Source organism: Panthera leo, chromosome B2 (genome assembly GCF_018350215.1).
Source record: "Panthera leo isolate Ple1 chromosome B2, P.leo_Ple1_pat1.1, whole genome shotgun sequence".
NCBI lineage: Eukaryota > Metazoa > Chordata > Mammalia > Carnivora > Felidae > Panthera > Panthera leo.
In genome coordinates this window covers 134228424-134249865 of record NC_056683.1, presented here as the reverse complement: position 1 = coordinate 134249865, position 21442 = coordinate 134228424, and the positions used below count along the sequence as shown (strand labels likewise).

Genomic DNA, 21442 nt, shown 5'->3' with positions numbered 1-21442 from the left:
GAATATATTACGGGTGGCTGTTCTTGTCAGTACATTTAGGCAGAATTGCTTCATTCTTTTTACCAGGTACCCCGTCACGTATCGATGTGCTGTGACTTGCTCCAGCAGGTGCTGATGAGCATCGGGACTGATAGCATGTTTTGCCGTTACAGGTGCTGTTGCAAGGAACACACTTCATCCTCGAACACTTGTGTTCCTTTAGCTGTATTGCATTTTTCCTAATCCTTATTCAAGCCTTAACTTAAACCATGTTACTCCAACCATTTTATGCCTCAGGAGACAGTTTTTGAGAGAAGTAAATGCATGAGTTCACGTTGCCAAAATTAACAGAACGGGTGCTTGAATAATTTTTTTGTTTTTCCGTTACTCTTCTCACCTCTGGGATTTTGACAAGCTAGAGTATATCCAGAAGAACATGGCTAGAATTAGAGAACATTTAAAGGAATTGGGGATGTTTAGAAGACACACGTTTATTTCTCATTTGTCAATGTATACATTCATTGTATGTCACTCGCTGTGTGTCAGGCAGGCTCTGATATCAGTGGTGAACAGGCTGGTTATGAGGCAAATAAGGTCTTCTGTTCTCAGGAGATAAACATTTAACAACTAAACAAGTAAAATAATTTTAGATAGTAATGAATACTACTAAGAAAATAGGACAATTAGGTTACCAGAGAAAGGGTGGGTGAAAAGGTGACATAGGGTTGAGCCCTAAATGACTAGAAGGATGTGTCTGTATCTGTCCGTAGAGCTTTTTGTGTAACGTGAATGGTGATTACATTTGTAAGAATGGAAATGGGGTACCCAGCTGGCTTGGTGTAGCATGTGACTCTTGATCTTGGGATTGTAAATTCGAGCCCCATTTTGGGTGTAGAGATTACTTAAAAATACATAAGAATAGAAATAGGCTCCTAATATATGATAATCAGCAATGTTTCCATCCCAGTGGTACCACTTACAAACTGTTTTAGCCAAACTCTCTGAACCTCAGTTTCCTCGTACACAAAGTAAAGATGGTAAACCTGCTTCACAGGGTGTTAGGATGATGGTTAAGTAAGGATGTAGGCAGAGGTGTTTAGCACCACCAGCCCGTTACAGGCTCTAGTATGCACTGAGTGGGATTTCACGATGTTCCACAAAAGAAAATATCTCTAACACTTGATGCAGGTCACAAGTGGAATGGCTTTCTTGCATTGGTGATTTCCCTGTCAGTGAGGACATTTAACTAGGCTTTAGATGACTGTTCTTCCAGTGTGTTTTAGAAGACATTCATCCTTAAGTGAGGAATAAGACATATTGTCCATGGAGGTCCTTTCCCCCATCCTATCGCTAATAATCTTACTGTCTCTAGAGTCCCAGTCCACAGTTTGGGAAATACACCTAAGTATCTGTTTTTGAAGTGTAAAGGTATCTTTTGGACTACTGGCTTAAAAACTTTTTTAAAGCAACAATAGTACCCTTTCTTCTAAAGAAATCTTATACTTGAAGTCTAATTTGTAAAATCTAGAATCATAGCTGCAAGGTGAAGTTGATGAGAGGTTGTCCATTGTATCATTCTCTTAGTAATCCCTTATATCTGTATATACTTTTTTTTAATGTTGATTTTTGAGAGAGAGAGACTGAGGCAGAGCATGAGCGGGGGAGGGGCAGTGAGAGAGGGAGACACAGAATCCAAAAAGCAGGCTCCAGGCTCTGAGCTATCAGCATAGAGCCCAATGTGGGGCTCGAACTCGTGAATCATGAGATCATGAGCTGAAGGTGGCCACTTAATTGACTGAGCCACCGAGATGCCCCATTTGTGTATACTTTATATGCTTACTAAGCACACTTTTTTTTTTAAGTTTTTAATTTATTTAAGTACTCTCTACACCAAACATGGGGCTCAAATTCAGTGACCCTGAGATCAACAATCACATGCTCTTCCAACCGAGCCAGCCAGGCACCCCAGCTAAGCACTCTTAAAATTACATTTTATCACCACAACCAGTACTTGAGGTGATTTTATGGATTAAGAAATTGGCACAAAGGTTAACTAACTTGTTGCATCCATCCTTAATGGAGCCAGAATTATAACACAGGTCTCTAACTACTAAATCAGTGTTTTCCCCCCAAATACATGGTACTGCTTTATTAATCATTTTATACTTTTTATTTATTTTTCTTTTATAGGGTTAATTATTCCGACTGTGAAGAATTTGATCATTCCTGGCGACTTCTGCTAAGGATCTTTTTCAGTTTTGCTCAAGAGAAAGCTCTGAATCTATCAAGTAGCTCTTAAAGAAGTCCTTTGTGTGGGTTATAAATATAGATGTTTTCATGAAGAGGAGTGAAAAGCCAGAAGGATATAGACAAATGAGGCCTAAGACCTTTCCTGCCAGTAACTACTCTGGCAGTAGCCGGCAAATGTTGCAAGAAATTCGGGAATCCCTTAGGAATTTATCCAAACCATCAGATGCTGCTAAAGCTGAGCATAACATAAGTAAAATGTCAACTGAAGATCCTCGACAAGTTAGAAATCCACCCAAATTCGGGACCCATCATAAAGCCTTACTGGAAATTCGAAACTCTCTACAACCGTTTGCAAATGAAACAAGTCGGAGTACTTCAGAAGTTAATCCACAAATGCTTCAAGATTTGCAAGCTGCTGGATTTGATGAGGTAGGAATTTTTAAAAAGAAAAGAAAGAATTTTTCTTATCTTACACTACTACCTAACACTTTTTAGGTGATCTTCTGGCAAAATAATTCCTTTGAGACAATTTAACTATGTATACGAATTTGTATACTCTGTCAGCAAAGAATGTTGTTTACAATTCCATTAATTAGTAAAACAAAATCAAATAACTATTTCTTTAGTTTTCTCTGTGGTTTCTGGGACTTAAAAGGTCAAGTCATGAAGTCAGAATGTAAGTGCTGTTGAAGAAAGCCACAGGGGAAGACAAGAGTAGGTAGGGACTTCTCTGCCTGCAGTAGGAGCTTTGGGGAGCTGTGTAGAAATGACAGCTCGAAACATCTGAAGTTAAAGTTTATACTACAGAGAAAGAAGTATAATCAGGGTTTCATTAAGCAGTGACGTTCACATCACATTCAGGCCCACATTCACAAAACTAAAAATTTACATGTTGCTCAATCTGCTGGAATTTAGAAGTTTTATTTTGTTTTGTTCTATTTCATTTTTTATTTTTTAATTTACATCCAAGTTAGTTAGCATATAGTGCAATAATGATTTCCGGAGTAGATTCCAGTGTTTCATCCCCTATGTATAATACCCAGTGCTCATCCCAACAAGTGTCTCCCTCAATGCCCCTTACCCATTCAGTCATGCCTCCACCCTCAACCCCTCCAGCAACCCTCAGTTTGATATTTATATTTAAGAGTCTCTTATGTTTTGTCCCCCTCCCTGTTTTTATATTATTTTTGATTTCCCTTCCCTTATGTTCATCTGTTTTGTATCTTAAATTCCACATATGAATGAAGTCATACGATACTTGTCTTTCTCTGACTAATTTCACTTAGCGTAATACCCTCTAGTTCTATCCACGTTGTTGCAAATGGCAAGATTCCGTTCTTTTTGATTGCCGAGTAATGCTCCATTGTATATATACGTGCCACATCTTCTCCCTCCACTCATCTGTTGATGGACATTTGGGCTCTTTCCATACTTTGGCTATTGTCGATGGTGCTGCTATAAACATTGGGGTGCATGTGCGCTTTCAAAACAGCACACTTGTATCCCTTGGATAAATACTAGTGCAATTGCTGGGTCATAGGGTAGTTCTATTTTTAGCTTTTTGAGGAATATTCATACTGTTTTCCAGAGTGGCTGCACCACTTTGCATTCCCACCAGCAGTGCAAAAGAGATCCTCTTCCTCTGCATCCTTGCCAACATCTGGTGTTTCTTGTGTTGTTAATTTATTTTATGTTATTATTTCTAAAAAAGTTTTTAATGTTTATTTATTTTTGAGAGAGACAGAGTGTGAGTGGGGGAGGGGCAGAGAGAGAGAGAGGGAGAGAGACAGACAGACAGACAGACAGACACAGAATCCAAAGCAGGCTCCAGGCTCTGAGCTGTCAGCACAGAGCCCGACAGGAAACTCCAACCTATGGACTGTGAGATCATGACCTGAGTCGAAGTTGGATGCTTAACCAACTTGAGCCACCCAGGTGCCCCTCTTGTGTTTTTTTGTTTTTGTTTTTTTTTATTTTTTTTAATGTTTATTTATTTTTGAGACAGAGAGCATGAACGGGGGGAGGGTCAGAGAGAGAGGGAGACACAGAATGGGAAGCAGGCTTCAGGCTCTGAGCTGTCAGCACAGAGACCAACATGGGGCTCGAACTCACAAACCATGGGATCATGACCTGAGTCAAAGTCGGAAGCTCAACCAACTGAGCCACCCAGGCGCCCCAGAATTGTGTGTTGTCAATTTTAGCCATTCTGACTGGTGTGAGGTTGTATCTCATTGTGGTTTTGATTTGTATTTCCCTGATGATGAGTGATGTTGAGCATTTTTTTTATGTTTCTGTTAGCCATCTGGATGGTTTCTTTGGAAAAGTGTCTATTCATGTCTCTTGCCCATTTCTTCACGAGATTATTTGTTTTTTTGGGTGTTGAGTTTCATAAGTTCTTTATAGATTTTGGATACTAACCCTTTATCTGATACGTCATTTGCAAATACCTTTCCCATTGCATTTGTTGCCTTTTACTTTTGTTGATTGTTTCCTTTGCTGTGCAGAAACTTTTTATCTTGATGAGGTCCCAATAGTTCATTTTTGCTTTTGTTTCCCTTGCCTCTGGAGACGTGTTAAGAAGTTGCTACAGCTGATGTCAGAAAGGTTTTTGCCTGCTTTCTACTCTAGGATTTTGATGGCTTCCTGTCTTACATTTAGGTCTTTCATCCATTTTGAGTTTATTTTTGTGTATGGTGTAAGAAAGTGGTCCAGGTTCGTTTTTCTGCATGTCGCTGTCCAATTTTCCCATCACCACTTGCTGAAGAGACTGTCTTTATTCCATTGAATATTCTTTCTTGCTTTGTCAAAGATTAGTTGGCCATACGTTTGTGGGTCCATTTCTGGGTTCTCTATTCTGTGCCATTGATCTAAGTGTCTGTTTTTGTGCCAGTACCATACTGTCTTGATGATTACAGCTTTGTAATACGTCTTGAAGTCCGGGATTGTGATGCCTGCAGCTTTGGTTTTCTTTTTCAGGATTGCTTTGGGTATTCAGGGTCTTTTGTGGTTCCATACAAATTTTTGGATTGTTTGTTCTGGCTCTGTGAAGAATGCTGGTGTTACTTTGATAGGGATAGCATCGAATATACAGATTGCTTTGGGTAAATGTTGATATTTTAATAATATTTGTTCTTCCTATCCAGGAGCATGGAATATTTTTCTTTTTTTGTGTGTGTCTTCAGTTTCTTTCATAAGCTTTCTATAGTTTTCAATGTATAGATTTTTCACCCCGTTGGTTAGGTTTATCCGTAGAAATTTTATAGTTTTTGGTGCAATTGTAAAGGGATCGATTCCTTGATTTCTCTTTCTGCTTCTTCATTATTGGTGTATAGAAATGCAACCAATTTCTGTACGTTGATTTTATATTCTGTGACTTTGCTGAATTCATGGATCAGTTCTAGCAGTTTTTTGGTGGAATCTTTTGGGTTTCCCATATAGAGTATCATGTCGTCTGTGAAGAGTGAAAGTTTGACTTCCTTTTTGCCTATTTGGATGCCTTTTATTCCTTTTTGTTGTCTGATTGCTGAGGTGAGCACTTCCCAATACTATGTTGAATAACAGTTGCAAGAGTGGACATCCCTGTCATGTTCCTGATCTTAGGGGGAAAGCTCTCATTTTTTCCCCATTAAGGATGATATTAATGGTGGGTCTTTCATATATGGCTTTTAGGATCTCGAGGTATGATCCTTCCATCCCTACTTTCTTGAGGGTTTTTATCAAGAAAGGATGCTGTATTTTGTCAGATGGTTTCTCTGCATCTGTTGAGAGGATCATGTGGTTCTTGTCCTTTCTTTTATTGATGTGATATATCACATTGATTGTTTTGTGGATATTGAACCAGCCCTGCATCCCAGGTATATATCCCACTTGGTTGTGGTGAATAATTTTTTTAATGTATTGTTGGATCCCATTAGCTAGTATCTTGTCAAGGATTTTGCATACATGTTCATCAGGGAAATTGGTGTGTAGTTCTTTCTCCTTTTTAGTGGGTCTTCGTCTGGTTTTGGAATCAAGGTAATGCTAGCTTCATAGAAAGAGTTTGGAAGTTTTCCTTCCATTTCTATTTTTTGGAACAGCTTAAGAGAATAGGTGTTAAACTCTTCTTTAAATGTTTGGTAGGATTCCCCTGGAAAGCCATCTGGCTTTGAATTCTTGTTTTTTGGGAAATTTTTGATTACTAATTCTATTTCTTAATGGGTTATGGGTCTGTTCAAATTTTCTATTTCTTCCTGTTTCGGTTTTGGTAGTTTATATGTTTCTAGGAATTTGTCCATTTCTTCCAGATTGCCCATTTTATTGGCATATACTTGCTCATAATATTCTCTTACTATTGTTTGTATTTCTGCAGTGTTGGTTGTGATCTCTCCTCTTTTATTCTTGATTTTATTTATTTGGGTCCTTTCCTTTTTCTTTTTGATCAAACTGGCTGGGGGGGGTATCAATTTTGTTAATTCTTTTAAAGAACCAGCTCCTGTTTCATTGATTTGTTCTATTTTTTTGATTTAGACAGCATTGATTTCTGCTCTAATCTTTACTATTTCCCGTCTTCTGCTGGTTTGGGGTTTTATTTGCTGTTCTTTTTCTAGCTCTTTAAGGTATAAGGTTAGGTTGTGTATCTGAGACCTTTCTTCTTATTTAGGAAGGGTTGGATTGCTATATACTTCCCTCTTGTGACCACCTTTGCTGTGTCTCAGAGCTTTGGGCTGTGGTATTATCATTTTCATTGGCTTCCATATACTTTTTATTTCCTCTTTAACTTCTTGGTTAACCCATCCATTCTTCAGTAGGATGTTCTTTAGTCTCCAAGTATTTGTTGTCTTTCCAAATTTTTTCTTGTAGTTGATTTCGAGTTTCATAGCATTGTGGTCTGAAAATATGCACAGTATGAACACTTGGGGCGCCTGGGTGGCTCAGTCGGTTGAGCGTCTGGCTTCAGCTCAGGTCATGATCTCCCGGTCTGTGAGTTCGAGCCCTGCGTTGGGCTGTGTGCTGACAGCTCAGAGCCTGGAGCCTGCTTCGGGTTCTGTGCGCCCCCCCCCCCCCCGCCCCCGCTCTCTCTCTCTGCCCCTCCCCCACTCATGCTCTGTCTCTATCTCAGTAATAAATAAACATTGAAAATATGCACGGTATGATATCGATCTTTTTGTACTAGTTGAGGGCTGATTTGTGTCCCAGTATGTGATCTAATCTGGATAATGATCCATGTGCACTTGAGAAGAATGTGTATTCTACTGCTTTAGGATGAAATGTTCTGAATATATCTGTTAAGACCATCCGGTCCAGTGTGTCCTTCAAAGCCATTGTTTCCTTCTCGATGTTCTGCTTAGATGATCTTGTCCACTGTAAGTGGGATGTTGAAGTTCCCTACTGTTACGGTATTATTGTCAATGAGTTTCTTTATGTTTGTGATTAATTGATTTATGTATTTGTGTGCTTCCAGTTGGGGACATAAATGTTTACAATTGCTAGGTCATCTTGGGGGATAGACCCCTTAATTATGATAAAATACCCTTCATCTCTTGTTACAGTCTTTATTTTATTTTTTTATTTTTTTAAATTTTGTTTTTAATGTTTATTTATTTTTGAAGGTGAGAGAGACAGAGTGTGAGCGTGGGAGGAGCAGAGAGAGAGGGAGACACAGAATCCGAAGCAGGCCCCAGGCTCTGAGCTGTCAGCACAAAGCCTGACGTGGGGCTTGAACTACAAACCGTGAGATCATGACCTGAACCGAAGTCGGACGCTCAACCGACTGAGCCAGCCAGGCGCCCCACAGAATTTATTTTAAAATCTAGATTGTCTCATAGAAGTATGGCTGCTCTGGCTTTCTTTTGGCGACCATTAGCATGATAGATGGTTCTCTATCCCTTTACTTTCAATCTGATGGTGTCTTTAGGTCTAAAATGGGTCTCTTGTAAATAGCATATAGATGGATCTTGTTTTCTCCTCCATTCTGTTGCCCTATGTCTTTTGATTGGAGCATTTAGTCCATTGACATTTAGAGTGACTACTGAAAGATACGCATTTATTGCCATTGTGTTGCCTATATACTTGGGAGTTTCTGGTGACGTTCTCTGGTCCTTTCTAGTCTTTGTTGCTTTGGTTTTGTTTTGTTTCATCTTTTCTCCCCTCAGGGAGTCCCCCCCTTAAAATTTCTTGCAGGGCTGGTTTGGTGGTCAGGAACTCCTTTAGTTTTTGTTTGTCTGGGAAACTCTTTATCTCTCCTTCTATTTTGTTTTTGTTTTTTAATTTTTTTTTAACATTTATTTATTTCTGAGACAGAGACAGAGCATGAATGAAAGAGGGTCAGAGAGAGAGGGAGACACAGAATCCGAAACAGGCTCCAGGCTCTGAGTGGTCAGCACAGAGCCCGACGCGGGGCTCGAACTCACAGACCGCGAGATCATGACCTGAGCCGAAGTCGGAGGCCTAACCGACTGAGCCACCCAGGCACCCCTCTCTCCTTCTATTTTGAATGATAGCCTTGCTGGATAAAGAATTCTTGGCTGCATATTTTTCTAATTCAGCACAATATATCCTGCCACTCCTTTCTGTGGATAGGTCTGCTGTGAACCTGATCTGTCTTCCCCTGTAGGTTAAGGACTTTTTTTTCCCTTGCCACTTTCATGATTCTTTACTTGTCTGTCTGTTTTGTGAATTTGACTACGATATGTCTTGTTGATGGTCAGTTTTTATTGAATCTAATGGGAGTTCTCTGTGCTTCCTAGATTTTGATGTCTGTCTCTTTCCCCAGGTTAGGAAAGTTTTCTGCTGTGATTTGCTCACATAAACCTTCTACCCCTTTTTCTCTCTCTTCATCTTCTGGGACCCCTGTGATTGGGATGCTATTCCTTTTTAATGAATCACTGAGTTCTCTTCTAAGTTTTACTTTAATGAAATTTCAGTTCATGTAAATTAGGCCAAGTCTTTAATATTTACCTTTAGAATTCATATTGAAAGTTTTTCATAGCATATATATACACATATATATATGCTCACATACATACATATACATATATATTTTGTTTCGGTTATTAACAAAATTTATTTTGCATGATTACATACTTTCTGTGAATATTTTAGGTGGCAGAAATCATTTTGGATACAAATTGCCCATGGAAAATGTAAATGTGAATGAGCAAGTATTATGTTTTCCTTAAAGTTACAGTAACTTTTTTTACTGATTATAAAAGTACCTATTCCTGTCAAAAATTTAAAAATGTAAAGAAGAAACAAAAATTATTTTTAGCTCCACTACATAAAGATAATTACCTTTAAAATTCTTTCTATTGTTAATATTGGTAACATTTTCAGATATCTCTAATGTTCAGAACTTAAGTATGCATTATAGTAAAGAATTTTAAAAGGGAGATTCCACTTAAACCATGGAGAAAAAAGATGAATCTTTCTGGCCTACTCTGTTCATCCATTTGATTAATATTATTTACTATCATTTTTATGCTTACGGGTTCTAAAAATACTAAATTTGTACCTGAAAATATATAGAGAGAGAGGAGGAGAGGACCTGTGATGTTTTCCTGGTTAGTAGTTGGAGAATTAAGGAAATGGCTCACATGGAGTTTCTCCAGAGTACTTTTTCCCTAATCCCTTAGCCAGAAGGCAATCGTTGACCTTATTCTTTCCTTTTATATATTGCTAGGAAAAGAGCATTTAGAAAGTCACATGGCTATAAAGACTCCTAAGTAGTAATGAGTTATGTCAGAGAAGTCACCTTAGTAGCTATGTATTTCTTATTGTGTGTGAACTATTCAGTCAGCAGAATGAGTCATATCGAACATGGTCTATTCCTTTAAGGAACTTAAAAATTCTTTCTGTAATGTAAACTGTTTTCAGAAATCTAAAGCATTAGTTAATGCTCTGTTGTTTTTTTTTTTAGTGTAATTGGCATATAGTATTATTAGTTTCAAGTATGTAACATGTTGATTTGACAATTCTATACATTATGCATTGGGTACTGTGGTAAGTGTAGTCACCATCTGTCTTCATACGATGTTATTAGAATATTATTAAGTGTGTACCTCTTGTACCTCTTTATCTATTTTGCTCATCCCCTTACCCACCTCCTCTCCAGCAACCACCAATTCTCTGTATTTAAGAGTCTGGTTTTTTTTTTTCTTTATTCATTTGTTTCTTAGATTCCATATATAAGTGAAATCATGGTATTAAGTCTTTCTTTGACTTAACTTCATTTAGGTCAATAGCCTATTCTTTATCTGTTGGCAATAATAACAATCATTACTTTACATTAACAAAGATATGTTAGCTTTATTACCACCATACACTTCAAAATTGTCACCTTATTGACATTAATAATCCCTTAAGCAAAGTTGTTTTACTAAAAGCATTTAGGCATTTGTCAATCCTCATTTGTCCAAATAATGAAGTTAGAGTAGTATTTATCTCCATGGTGATATAGAGAATATGGTATGGCAAATTTTTTCTGCTGCCTCCTTGAATCACTCATTCTGATAGCTTCTCTTTATATTGAAGAATTTAAGTTTCTAACTTGGTGCTTTAAAATTTTTGTCCAGTTTTCACCTCACTATTTTATCATTTCATAAATCCTATCTGTTCCTTTACACCAGGTTCAAAGCTGTTGCAATTTTTTGAGAGTATGTTTCTAGTGGTCTTTAAGATTAAAACCTCAGGGGCGCCTGAGTGGCTCAGTCAGTAAGGGTCCGACCGGCTCAGGTCAAGATCTCACGGTTTGTGAGTTCAAGTCTGCTGTCAGCACAGAGCCTGCTTCGGATGCCCTGTCTCCCTCTCTCTCAGCCCCTTCCCCACTCTTTCTCATATAATTAAATTTTTTTTAAAAATCTCAAATATTTTGAGATTAAGTTCTTTGTAGGAATAAATGTTAAACAGGATTGATGCATTCTTGGAGCACGTAAATCTATAATCAGTGGGGTGTATTTTTGCTTCTAAGCATGAAAACAACCATAGTAATGTGGACACAATGTTTCCTATCACATGAAACTTCTATTCCAAAGTTACTGATATGAGAGTGCTCTTTTTCACACTGGTACTAACACTCCACTTTTGGAACTTTGGTCAATACTGTTAACAGATGTAAAAAATATTTTGACATATAGCAATAACTTTTCAAAAGTAAAAGCCAGCATAATAATCACCAGCTAAAATTCTAGTGTAATTAACAAGAATATGGTTCCCACAATATTGAAAAAGGATGTTGGGTGCCAGTTTTTCTTACCAAGTGAGATGACACTGCTGTGGGAGAGTAGCATGAATATAGTTCATTTGGCCTAACCAGTTTTATTTATTTATCTTTCTTTTCTTGTATTTATTTATATTTTTAAAAATATAATTTATTGTCAAATTGGGTCCCATACAACACCCAGTGCTCATCCCAACAAGTGCCCTCCTCAGTGCCCATCACCCACTTTCCCCCTCCCCCACCCCCCATCAACCCTCAGTTTGTTCTCAGTATTTAAGAGTCTCTTATGGTTTGCCTCCCTCCCTCTCTGTAACTTTTTTTCCCCTCTTCTTCTCCCCCATGGTCTTCTGTTAAGTTTCTCAGGATCCACATAAGAGTGAAAACATACGGTATCTGTCTTTCTCTGCCTGACTTATTTCACTTAGCATAACACTCTCCAGTTCCATCCCCATTGCTACAAATGGCCAGATTTCATTCTTTCTCATTGCCAAGTGGTATTCCATTGTATATATAAACCACAACTTCTTTATCCATTCATCAGTTGGTGGATTTATTTTTCTTTGCAAATTTTTATTTAAATTCTAATTAGTTAACATACAGTGCAATGTTGGTTTCAGGGGTAGAATTCAGGGATTCATTACTTACGTGCAACACCCAGTGCTCATCCTAACAAGTGCCCTCCTTCATCACCCATCTAGTCTATCCCCCACCCATCTCCCTCCATCAATCCTCGGGTTTGTTCTCTGTCTTTAAGAGTCTCTTATTGGGGGTGGGGGGGAGAGTCTCTTATGGTTTGTTTCCTTCTCTCTCTCTTTTTTTCTCCCCTCCCATATGTTTATCTGTTTTGTTTCTAAAATTCCATGTATGAGTGAAATCATATGGTATTCGTCTTTCTCTGACTGACTTATTTTGCCTGGCATAATATACTCTAGTTCCATCCATGTGCTTGCAAATGGCAAGATTTCATTCTTTTTGGTGGCTGAGTAATATTCTGTTGTATACATATACCACATCTTTATCCATTCATCAGTTGGTGGACATTTGGGCCCTCTCCATAGTTTGACTGTTGTTGATAATTCTGCTATAAACATTGGGGTGCATTTTGAATCTGTATTTTTGTATCCTTTGTGTAAATATCTAGTAGTGCAATTCCTGGATCATAAGGTAATTCTATTTTTAACTTGAGGAACTTTCATACTGTTTTTCTTCCTTTCTTTTTAATGTTTATTTATTTTGAGAGCGAGTGAGCAGGGGAGGGGCAGAGAGAGAGGGAGACAGAATCTGAAGCAGGCTTCAGGCTTTGAGCTGTCAGCACACAGCCCAATGTGGGGCTCAAACTTATGGACTGCAAGATCATGACCTGAGCCAAAGTCCGACGCTTAACCGACTGAGCCACCCAGACGTCCCTAAGAATTTCCATACTGTTCTCTAGAGTGACTGCCCCAGTTGCATTCCCACTAACAATGCAAGAGGGTTCCTCTTTCTCCACATCCTTACCAACACCTGTTGTTTCTTGTGTTGTTAATATTAGCCATTGTGACAGGTGTGAGGTGGTATCTCATTGTGGTTTTGATTTGTATTTCCCTGATGATGAGCTATTGAGCATTGTTTCATGTTTCTGTTAGCTCTCTGGATGTCTTCTTTGGAAAAGTGGCTATTCATGTCTTTTGTCCATTTCTTCACTGGATTATTTGTGTTTTTTTGGGTGTTGAGTTGATCTAGATTGTGGATACTAACCCTTTATCAGATACGTCATTTGTAAATATCTTCTCCCCTTCTCCGTGGGCTGCCTTTTAGTTTTGTTGATTGTTTCCTTTGCTGTGCAGAAGCCTTTTATCTTGATGAAGTCCCTATAGTTCATATTGACTTTTATATCCCTTGCCTCTGGCAATGGCAATGTGTCCAGTAAGAAGTCGCTCCAGCAGAGGTCAAAGAGGTTGCTGCCTGTGCTCTCTAAGATTTTTATGGTTTCCTGGCTCACATTTAGGTCTTTCATCCATTTTGAATCTATTTTTTTTTGTATGGCTTAGCTAGAAGTTAAGCACTCCCTGCTGATTTTTAATTTGGGGTGATTTGTATTAAAGTTGTACACAAAGTGAAACTTATTAATTCTTTTGTGTCTCACTACAAAATTGCAGAAGTCTGATAGGCATAAAATGTGATCACACTGTAACTTTTGTATCAGTTAAGGATTGAGTTTGGTTGCTTTTAACAAAAATCCAAATAGTAATGATTTAAACAAAATAGTGACTCAGTTTATATAGCTAGTATTGGTTCAGCCTCTTGAAGATGTCAGAACATAGGATTCTTAAGAGTTTCTTGAATTTTCCTTGTTGGTGGCATCATGCTCTAGCACAGATGTCGTATCTATTATCTACAAAACAGGATACAGGAAGTACCAGTACCTAAAATCAGGGATAGCAACACTCTTCCACAAATCCTTGTTTTTGTTTCATTGTCAGAATTGTCATTTGGCCACTATAGCTATAAGGAAGACTTCTTCCAACAAAATCTGTAACTTTTTCCAAGAAAGGGAAAATGGATCTTGAGTAGGCAGCAAGTCTCTGCCACAACCTTTTTTTTTTTTGGTTGGTCTCACCCTAGTCGTTTCATTAGGAGGGTTGTCTGTCAGCAGTCTGTTCACCCGTTAGTCTTACTAAGCCATTTCTCACTTTAAAATATTGTTTGAAATACTAGCTCTTCTATGACAAGTAAATATGTGCCTCCCTCTTGAAAAAAGCCTGTCCATATATTTTCTGCATGTTAGTGTATAATTTAGGTTTACATACAAAGGGCAAGGAGCAGGGCAGGAGGACAACCCATATCTGATCTCCAGTCCCTGTGCTTATGTGCTTTTACAGGTTTTCTTCTTTTTTTTTTAATAAATGTTATATTTTTAATGTTTATTCATTTTTGAAAGACAGAGACTGAACACAGTGGGGGTGGGCAGAGAGAGAGGGGGACACAGAATCTGAAACAGGCTCCAGGCTCTGAGCTGTCAGCACAGAGCCTGATGTAGGGCTTGAACCCACGAACTGTGAGATCATGACCTGAGCTGAAGTCGGATGCTTTAACTGACTGAACCACCCCCTGGGTGCCCTTCTTTTTTTTTTTTTTTTTTTAATGTTTAGTTATCTTTGAGAGAGAAAGAGCACGAGCAAGGGAGGGGTAGAGAATCCAAAGCAGGCTCTGCGCTGACAGCAGCTAGCCCGATGTGGGGCTCGAACTCACCAATTGTGAGTTTATGACCTGAACCAAAGTTGGATGTTCAACAACTGAGCTACCCAGGCACCCTACGTGTTTTCTTATTTAGTCCTCCCATCAACACTGTGAGTGTATTGCAGATGAAGAAATTGAGCTTTGAAATGTTCAATAATTTTCCAAAGTTGATACAGTTCTAAAGTGGGCCACGCAATCACTGCAATGTATTTTTGCTTCTAATCATAAAAAACAAAAGCATAGTAATGTGAGGCTGCTGGAACGCAAACTCACTTGTTTAGTTCCAAACTCTCTGCTTTTTCATCATACCATGCAGCTTCCGAAAGTCTTCATCACATAATTATATGCAGTCTAAGTGTTTTTTCTACCATTTGTTCTAGATATATGTCCTTGTAAATAAGGTTCTCTAAAAATGGAAGCCCTAAGGATAGAAGCAAAAACTATATAGCTCTTTTACTAGTAAAGACAGTGACAGAGGTGACTACTAAAATACTTTAATGATACAAAAGAGTGGCTTCCAGTATTTCGTTTGATACATTTTTAACAATCTGACAGTCTTCTTTGTGTAAGGATGAAATTAAGAATGGGAAATAATCAGTTATGTTGCTGTGATTGCCCCAGAAATTTTAATATGTTACATAAAGGTGAAAATATTAAACATGTGAAAGATTTGAAGATTTATTTTCTTTTTTACTTTGAGTTTGTATGGATGTTTGTAGTAGTTTTACAAACAGGACATTCATATGGTTTGGGGCCCTGTTATTCCTAATTATGAATTTCTCTGGTGGAGTTCATAGTGCTCTTTGCCTCTTAATTAATTATCAGATTCAAACTTTGTGTCTTTTTTTTTAAACTTCATACCAGGATATGGTTATACAAGCTCTTCAGAAAACTAACAACAGAAGTATAGAGGCAGCAATTGAATTCATTAGTAAAATGAGTTACCAAGATCCTCGCCGGGAACAGATGGCTGCAGCAGCTGCCAGACCTCTCAATGCCAGCTTGAAACCAGGTGATTAATCAGACATTTTTTTTCTCATTTCTTAATAGTATTATTTTAGAATCATTTCAATGTATCAACTCTCGGGGCACCTGGGTGGCTCATTTGGTTGACTGTCCAGCTTTGGCTCAGGTCATGATCTTGCAGTTGGTGAGCTCAACCCCTCATCAGGCTTGCTGCTGTCAGTGCAGAGCCCACTTCACATCCTCTGTCCCCCTCTCTCACTGCCCCTCCCCAGATTGTTAGCATATTACAGAGGAAGAGAAACAACCACTTTGCTTTAATGAGAACAAACAGGCTTAGGTGATGTAGGGAAGATAAGGAGTTCCTTTCTGATGCCTTCAGCTTTCTCTGAAGTGTAAAATCAGGTCATTTGTCTGGAGTGGTGGGTGAGGAATGGGACAGGTGATTTGAGGAGACTCAGAACAGGGGAGAGTTGTAGTGGAGACCAAAAGAATCAGTAGAATTTCCTGACGGTGCTAAAGCCATTTGATGATGCTGATCGTTGAATTTATAGTGGAATATAGTCTGCACTTCACTCCACCTTTTCTGGCAGGTGTGAGAAAAAAGTGGGTAACTGGAATCATCTGTGAGTAGAGTTCTAAACAGGTACAAATAAGATCGATAAAGGGAGTTCAGAATGTTGATAAAAGTGTAATTTATAATTTAAATTCTTAATCAGAGCATATTCCTCCTCTACCTTTAGTGGCTTTTCATTCCTTCCAGACACCTCTTGATGGCCTTGATGTTCTCAGGCTTTATCCAGTACCCCACTTCCCTTCATTTACTTCTCTCCAGTCATACTGGGTTTCTTTTTGTTCTTGGAAAATACCAAGCTCCCAGTTTAGGACTTTTGCCTACTCTTAATTCATCTGCTTGGTGGAGCCTTTTCTGTTCTGAATGTCATCCCTTTCTGTCCTGTTACTCTCGATATCATTTGACGCCATTTATGGTTCCTTCATTGGATTTATCAATACACAGATATTACCTTGTTTATTTATTTTTTGTTTATTTATTTATTTTGAGAGAGACAGTGTGAGTGGGGAAGGGGCAGAGGGAGACACTGCCAGCTCAGAGCCTGATGTGGGGCTTGAACTCACAAAACTGTGAGATCATGACCTGAGCTGAAACCAAGAGTCAGAAGCTTAACTGACTCAGCCCCCCAGGCACCCCTACCTTGTTTATTTATTTGTTTGTTATCATTGTCAGTCTTCTCCCCCAAGAATGGAAGTTCCATGGGGCCAGGGATATTATTTGTTCACCACTGTACTTAGATTAATTAGATGCTCAATAAAAATTTAATGAATGAATAGAAATGAGAAGAGAAAAGGGAATACAGAGGAAAGGAAGAAGTAGTGGACCATGGATTTAAATTAGATAAAGTGGGGGTGCCTGGGTGGCTCATTCAGTTAAGTGTCCAACTTTGGCTCAGGTCATGATCTCACAGTTCATAGGTTCGAGCCCTGGATAGGGCTCTCTGATGTCAGCACAGAGCCCACTTCAACTCTGCACAGTTGAAAGCCCTGTCTTTCAACTCTCACATGCACAAAAATAAATAAACTTAAAAAAATAATAAAAACAAAACAGCTAAAGTGTATCACAAAGAAAGCAGAGGATTAATGAAGTAGGGATTAATATGGAGGTCTTAATGGGGTTGAAGAATGCTTGTAGTAGTAGTTAAATAGGAAAGGAGAGTTGTGGTCCAAGCGTATAAACCTCAAAGAAGTGATTTTAAAAAAAGCAGCAGATATGGATGATATCAAAATTAGAAATGTTATCTTAGGAATGATACTTGAGGTAGAGTCGAGGGGAGGAGACCAAGGAACTGAGAGGTGAGGGTGATGGATGGTCCGTCCTTGTGGATGCTGAAGTTACAGAATGATGGCAGGGCTTAGGGTAGACCAGGTGTCAAAACTATGGGTGAATGAGGATGAACAAGTAGGAGTTCGTTAAGTGAGAGGAATGAACGTGGCCGCCCAGATAGCATGAGCGTCCAAAGAGTGTGACGGAATAATAAGAGGTAGAATCCCATCTTTAGCTCAGTTCATTTTTAAAGAAGACCTGTTAATTGCAAAGGACCAAAAAGAAAGTAATGTCAGCAGAAGATAACCAACTTTAAGGAGGTGGTGGGAAAGCTTGGGGCAGAGGTTATGATATAGGAGCATTTGTTGGAGGGCAATAGTGGGAGGGTTTGGGAAGTGGGAGAACACAGAGAGCTTTATGGGAGGTGCAGAACAGAGATGGCAGTATACATGAAGGTTGCGGAGACTTCTGATTTAACTGGTAAAAGCCGGAAGAGTGAATACATGTTGTCTTTAGCCTCAGCTGACTCTCTGAGGAAGGTGCGACTGAGCTTGGAGGCCAGAGGACTTGCCTAGGTTGCCCAGAGTGATGATTTTCCTCAAGTCATAGACCCAGTATGCTGCCCAGTCTAGCTGAAATAGACTGTTACACTGTACATTTTTTTTAATGTTTATTTTGAGAAAGAGAGAGAGTGGGGGAGGGGAAAAGAGAGAGGGAGAGAGAGAATCGCAAACAGGCTCCTTGCTGTCAGCATGGAACCTGATGTGGGGTTTGATCCCATGAACTGTGAGATCATGACCTGAGCCCAAATCCAGAGCCAGAGGCTTAACCCACTGAGCCACCAGGTGCCCCTAAACTGTACATTCTGAACATTTACCTTTTTTTTCTCATATGTGTTATTAAATATATTTTCTCCCAGGATGATATTGACCTTTCAGATTTGTAGATGTTTCTTATTTTGTTTTGAATGTTGTTAAATGTTTTATGTATTTAGATCTGTCAGTCTTTACTGTATGTTCTCTATCCTTGTCATACCTGGGAAGACCTTCCCAAGAGGTACAAAAGAGGTACTCCCAATATTACTGGATGTTCACTTGTTTTTTTCTTAGTGCTTGTATGGTTTCATCTTTACACTGAAATACTTAATCTTTCTGTAATGTATTATTTCTATATATTGAATTTTATACAAATGTATTTTATATATTTTTAAATGTATTAAAGATCTTTTCCAAGTATCCAGACTATTTTAAAAACTTCATTTGGGGGCCGGGTATGAGTATCATATATTTTCTTGCCTATTTCATTTATTTGGAAATTTTAGTAAAGAGAAACTCCGTAAAATCTATATTTAGTGTTCAGCTAGTTACCCCCTGGTGTCTTAGAAATATATTTAAAAGTAGTTGTATCTATTAAAATTTTAAATGGACAAAACTTTGGCTCAATAATGCCACTTCTGATAATTTATCTACCTAACGTATATATGAAATGATATCTGCACAAAATTTTTCGATGCCTTTTTTTTTTTTTTTTTTTTTTTTTGTATAGCAAAAGACTAGAAACAACCTTAATATTCTTCAGTAGGAGAACTGATTAAATAAATTTGGGTATATCCATACAGTGAAACACTGTGGTGACACTTTTTTAAAGTAAGAAAACATTTTATATACAGAATCTTCAACATTTTAAGAAGAAGAGTAGGGATAATAATAGAAGTAGGAAGTATGCTATTTACTTGTGTATCCCTAAAACATCTTACTAATGATAATGGTTACCTTCAAGAAAGGAAGCTGGTTGGCTAAGGGACAGACGTGGGTATTCTTTTGTACTTCTAGAATTTTTAGCCATGAAAATGTATTACCTAGTCAAAATAAGTAAAATTTGAAAGGTGAAATAATACTAGTGTACTAAACTTTGATTTTTATAATTCTTGAAAGAGAGTTACCATTTAGCTGTGTCAGAATTCCAAACTTAATTTTTAAAAAATAAGATGTTAAAAACCTGCTTTTTTTTTTCTCTGTTTTATGACCATAGGGAGTGTGCAACAACCAGTTAACCGCAAACAAAGCTGGAAAGGTTCCAAAGAATCCTTAGTTCCTCAGAGACATGGCCCACCACTAGGAGAAAGCGTGGCCTATCGTTCCGAAAGTCCCAACTCGCAGACAGACGTAGGAAGACCTTTGTCAGGATCTGGTATAACAGCATTTGCTCAAGCCCACCCAAGCAACGGACAGAGGGTGAACCCCCCACCACCTCCTCAAGTAAGGAGTGTCACTCCTCCCCCACCTCCCAGAGGCCAGACTCCCCCTCCAAGAGGTACAACTCCACCTCCTCCCTCGTGGGAACCAAACTCTCAGACAAAGCGCTATTCCGGAAACATGGAATATGTAATCTCCCGAATCTCTCCAGTTCCACCTGGAGCCTGGCAGGAGGGCTATCCTCCACCGCCTCTGAACACGTCCCCAATGAATCCTCCTAATCAGGGACAGAGAGGCATTAGTTCTGTTCCTGTTGGCAGACAACCTATCATCATGCAGAGTTCCAACAAATTTAACTTTCCACCAGGAAGACCTGGAATTCAGAATGGTAGCGGTCAAACTGATTTTATGATACACCAAAATGTCCCTGCTGGCACTGTGAATCGGCAGCCGCCCCCTCCGTATCCTCTGACCCCAACTAATGGACAGAGCTCTTCTGCTTTACAAACAGGGGGATCTGCTGCCCCTTCATCATATACAAATGGAAATATTCCCCAATCTATGATGGTACCAAACAGAAACAGTCATAACATGGAACTTTATAACATTAATGCACCTGGACTGCAAACAACGTGGCCTCAGTCATCTTCCGCTCCAGCCCAGTCATCCCCAAGCAGTGGGCATGAAATCCCCACATGGCAACCTAACATACCAGTGAGGTCAAATTCCTTTAATAACCCGTTAGGAAATAGAACAAGTCATTCTGCTAATTCTCAGCCCTCAGCTACAACAGTCACTGCAATTACACCAGCTCCTATTCAACAGCCTGTGAAAAGTATACGTGTATTAAAACCAGAGCTACAGACTGCGTTAGCACCTACACACCCTTCTTGGATACCCCAGCCAATTCAAACGGTTCAACCTAGTCCTTTTTCTGAGGGTACCACTTCAAATATGACTGTTATGCCTCCTGTTGCTGAGGCTCCAAATTATCAAGGCCCACCTCCACCTTACCCAAAACATCTGCTACACCAAAACCCATCTGTTCCCCCATATGAATCAATCAGTAAATCTAGCAAAGAGGATCAGCCCAGCTTGCCCAAGGAAGATGAGAGTGAAAAAAGTTACGAAAATATGGATGGTGGGGATAAAGAAAAGAAACAGATTACAACTTCACCCATCACTGTTAGGAAAAACAAGAAAGATGAAGAGCGAAGGGAATCTCGTATTCAAAGTTACTCTCCTCAGGCGTTTAAATTCTTTATGGAGCAACATGTAGAAAATGTACTCAAATCTCATCAGCAACGGCTACATCGGAAAAAAACAGTTAGAGAATGAAATGATGCGGGTAAAACCTTTTAAAATGCAGATTTTTATACTTGATCATCTGTTTGCTTAGTGTTTATTTTTAAATATCGGTCCAGTGTTTTTTCCTTCTTTTTATAGCTAAGTACATTATCAATTATTTAAAGTCAGTAAACTTTAACGTACTTTTGATTATACCATTTTATTTTAGTATTTCAAAATTTACTCCATTTCCTGTAATAAAGTTCTAATAAATTAAGAAAAATATACTTTATGGAGTGCTATTTAGGTGTACATAATCCCTTTTTATGGAAATAGCAAAGGTTCTTTCTTTCTTTTTTTTTTTTTTTTTTTTTTTTTTTGCAAAGGTTATTTTTTAAGTTGTATGCATTTTCTTACAACTGTTTAAACTAGCTAGAAATATCTGGGTACATCTCTTGATATGAAACTTTTTTTTTTTTTTTTTTTTACTTATAGTAGTTTTGGGACCTTATTCGT

The 21442-nt window shown here is 38.5% G+C and overlaps 1 protein-coding gene across 1 annotated transcript in view; it reads left to right on the top strand.

Annotated features, from left to right (window-relative positions):
* LATS1 (large tumor suppressor kinase 1) overlaps positions 1–21442 on the top strand; it is a 42098-nt gene that overhangs the window by 7415 nt on the left and 13241 nt on the right. Inside the window, 4 exon segments of the mRNA XM_042940058.1 lie at positions 2170–2658; positions 15506–15653; positions 19476–20956; positions 20958–20987. Of these exon segments, the coding sequence (XP_042795992.1) occupies positions 2317–2658; positions 15506–15653; positions 19476–20956; positions 20958–20987 (2001 nt within the window). The 5' untranslated portion in view covers positions 2170–2316.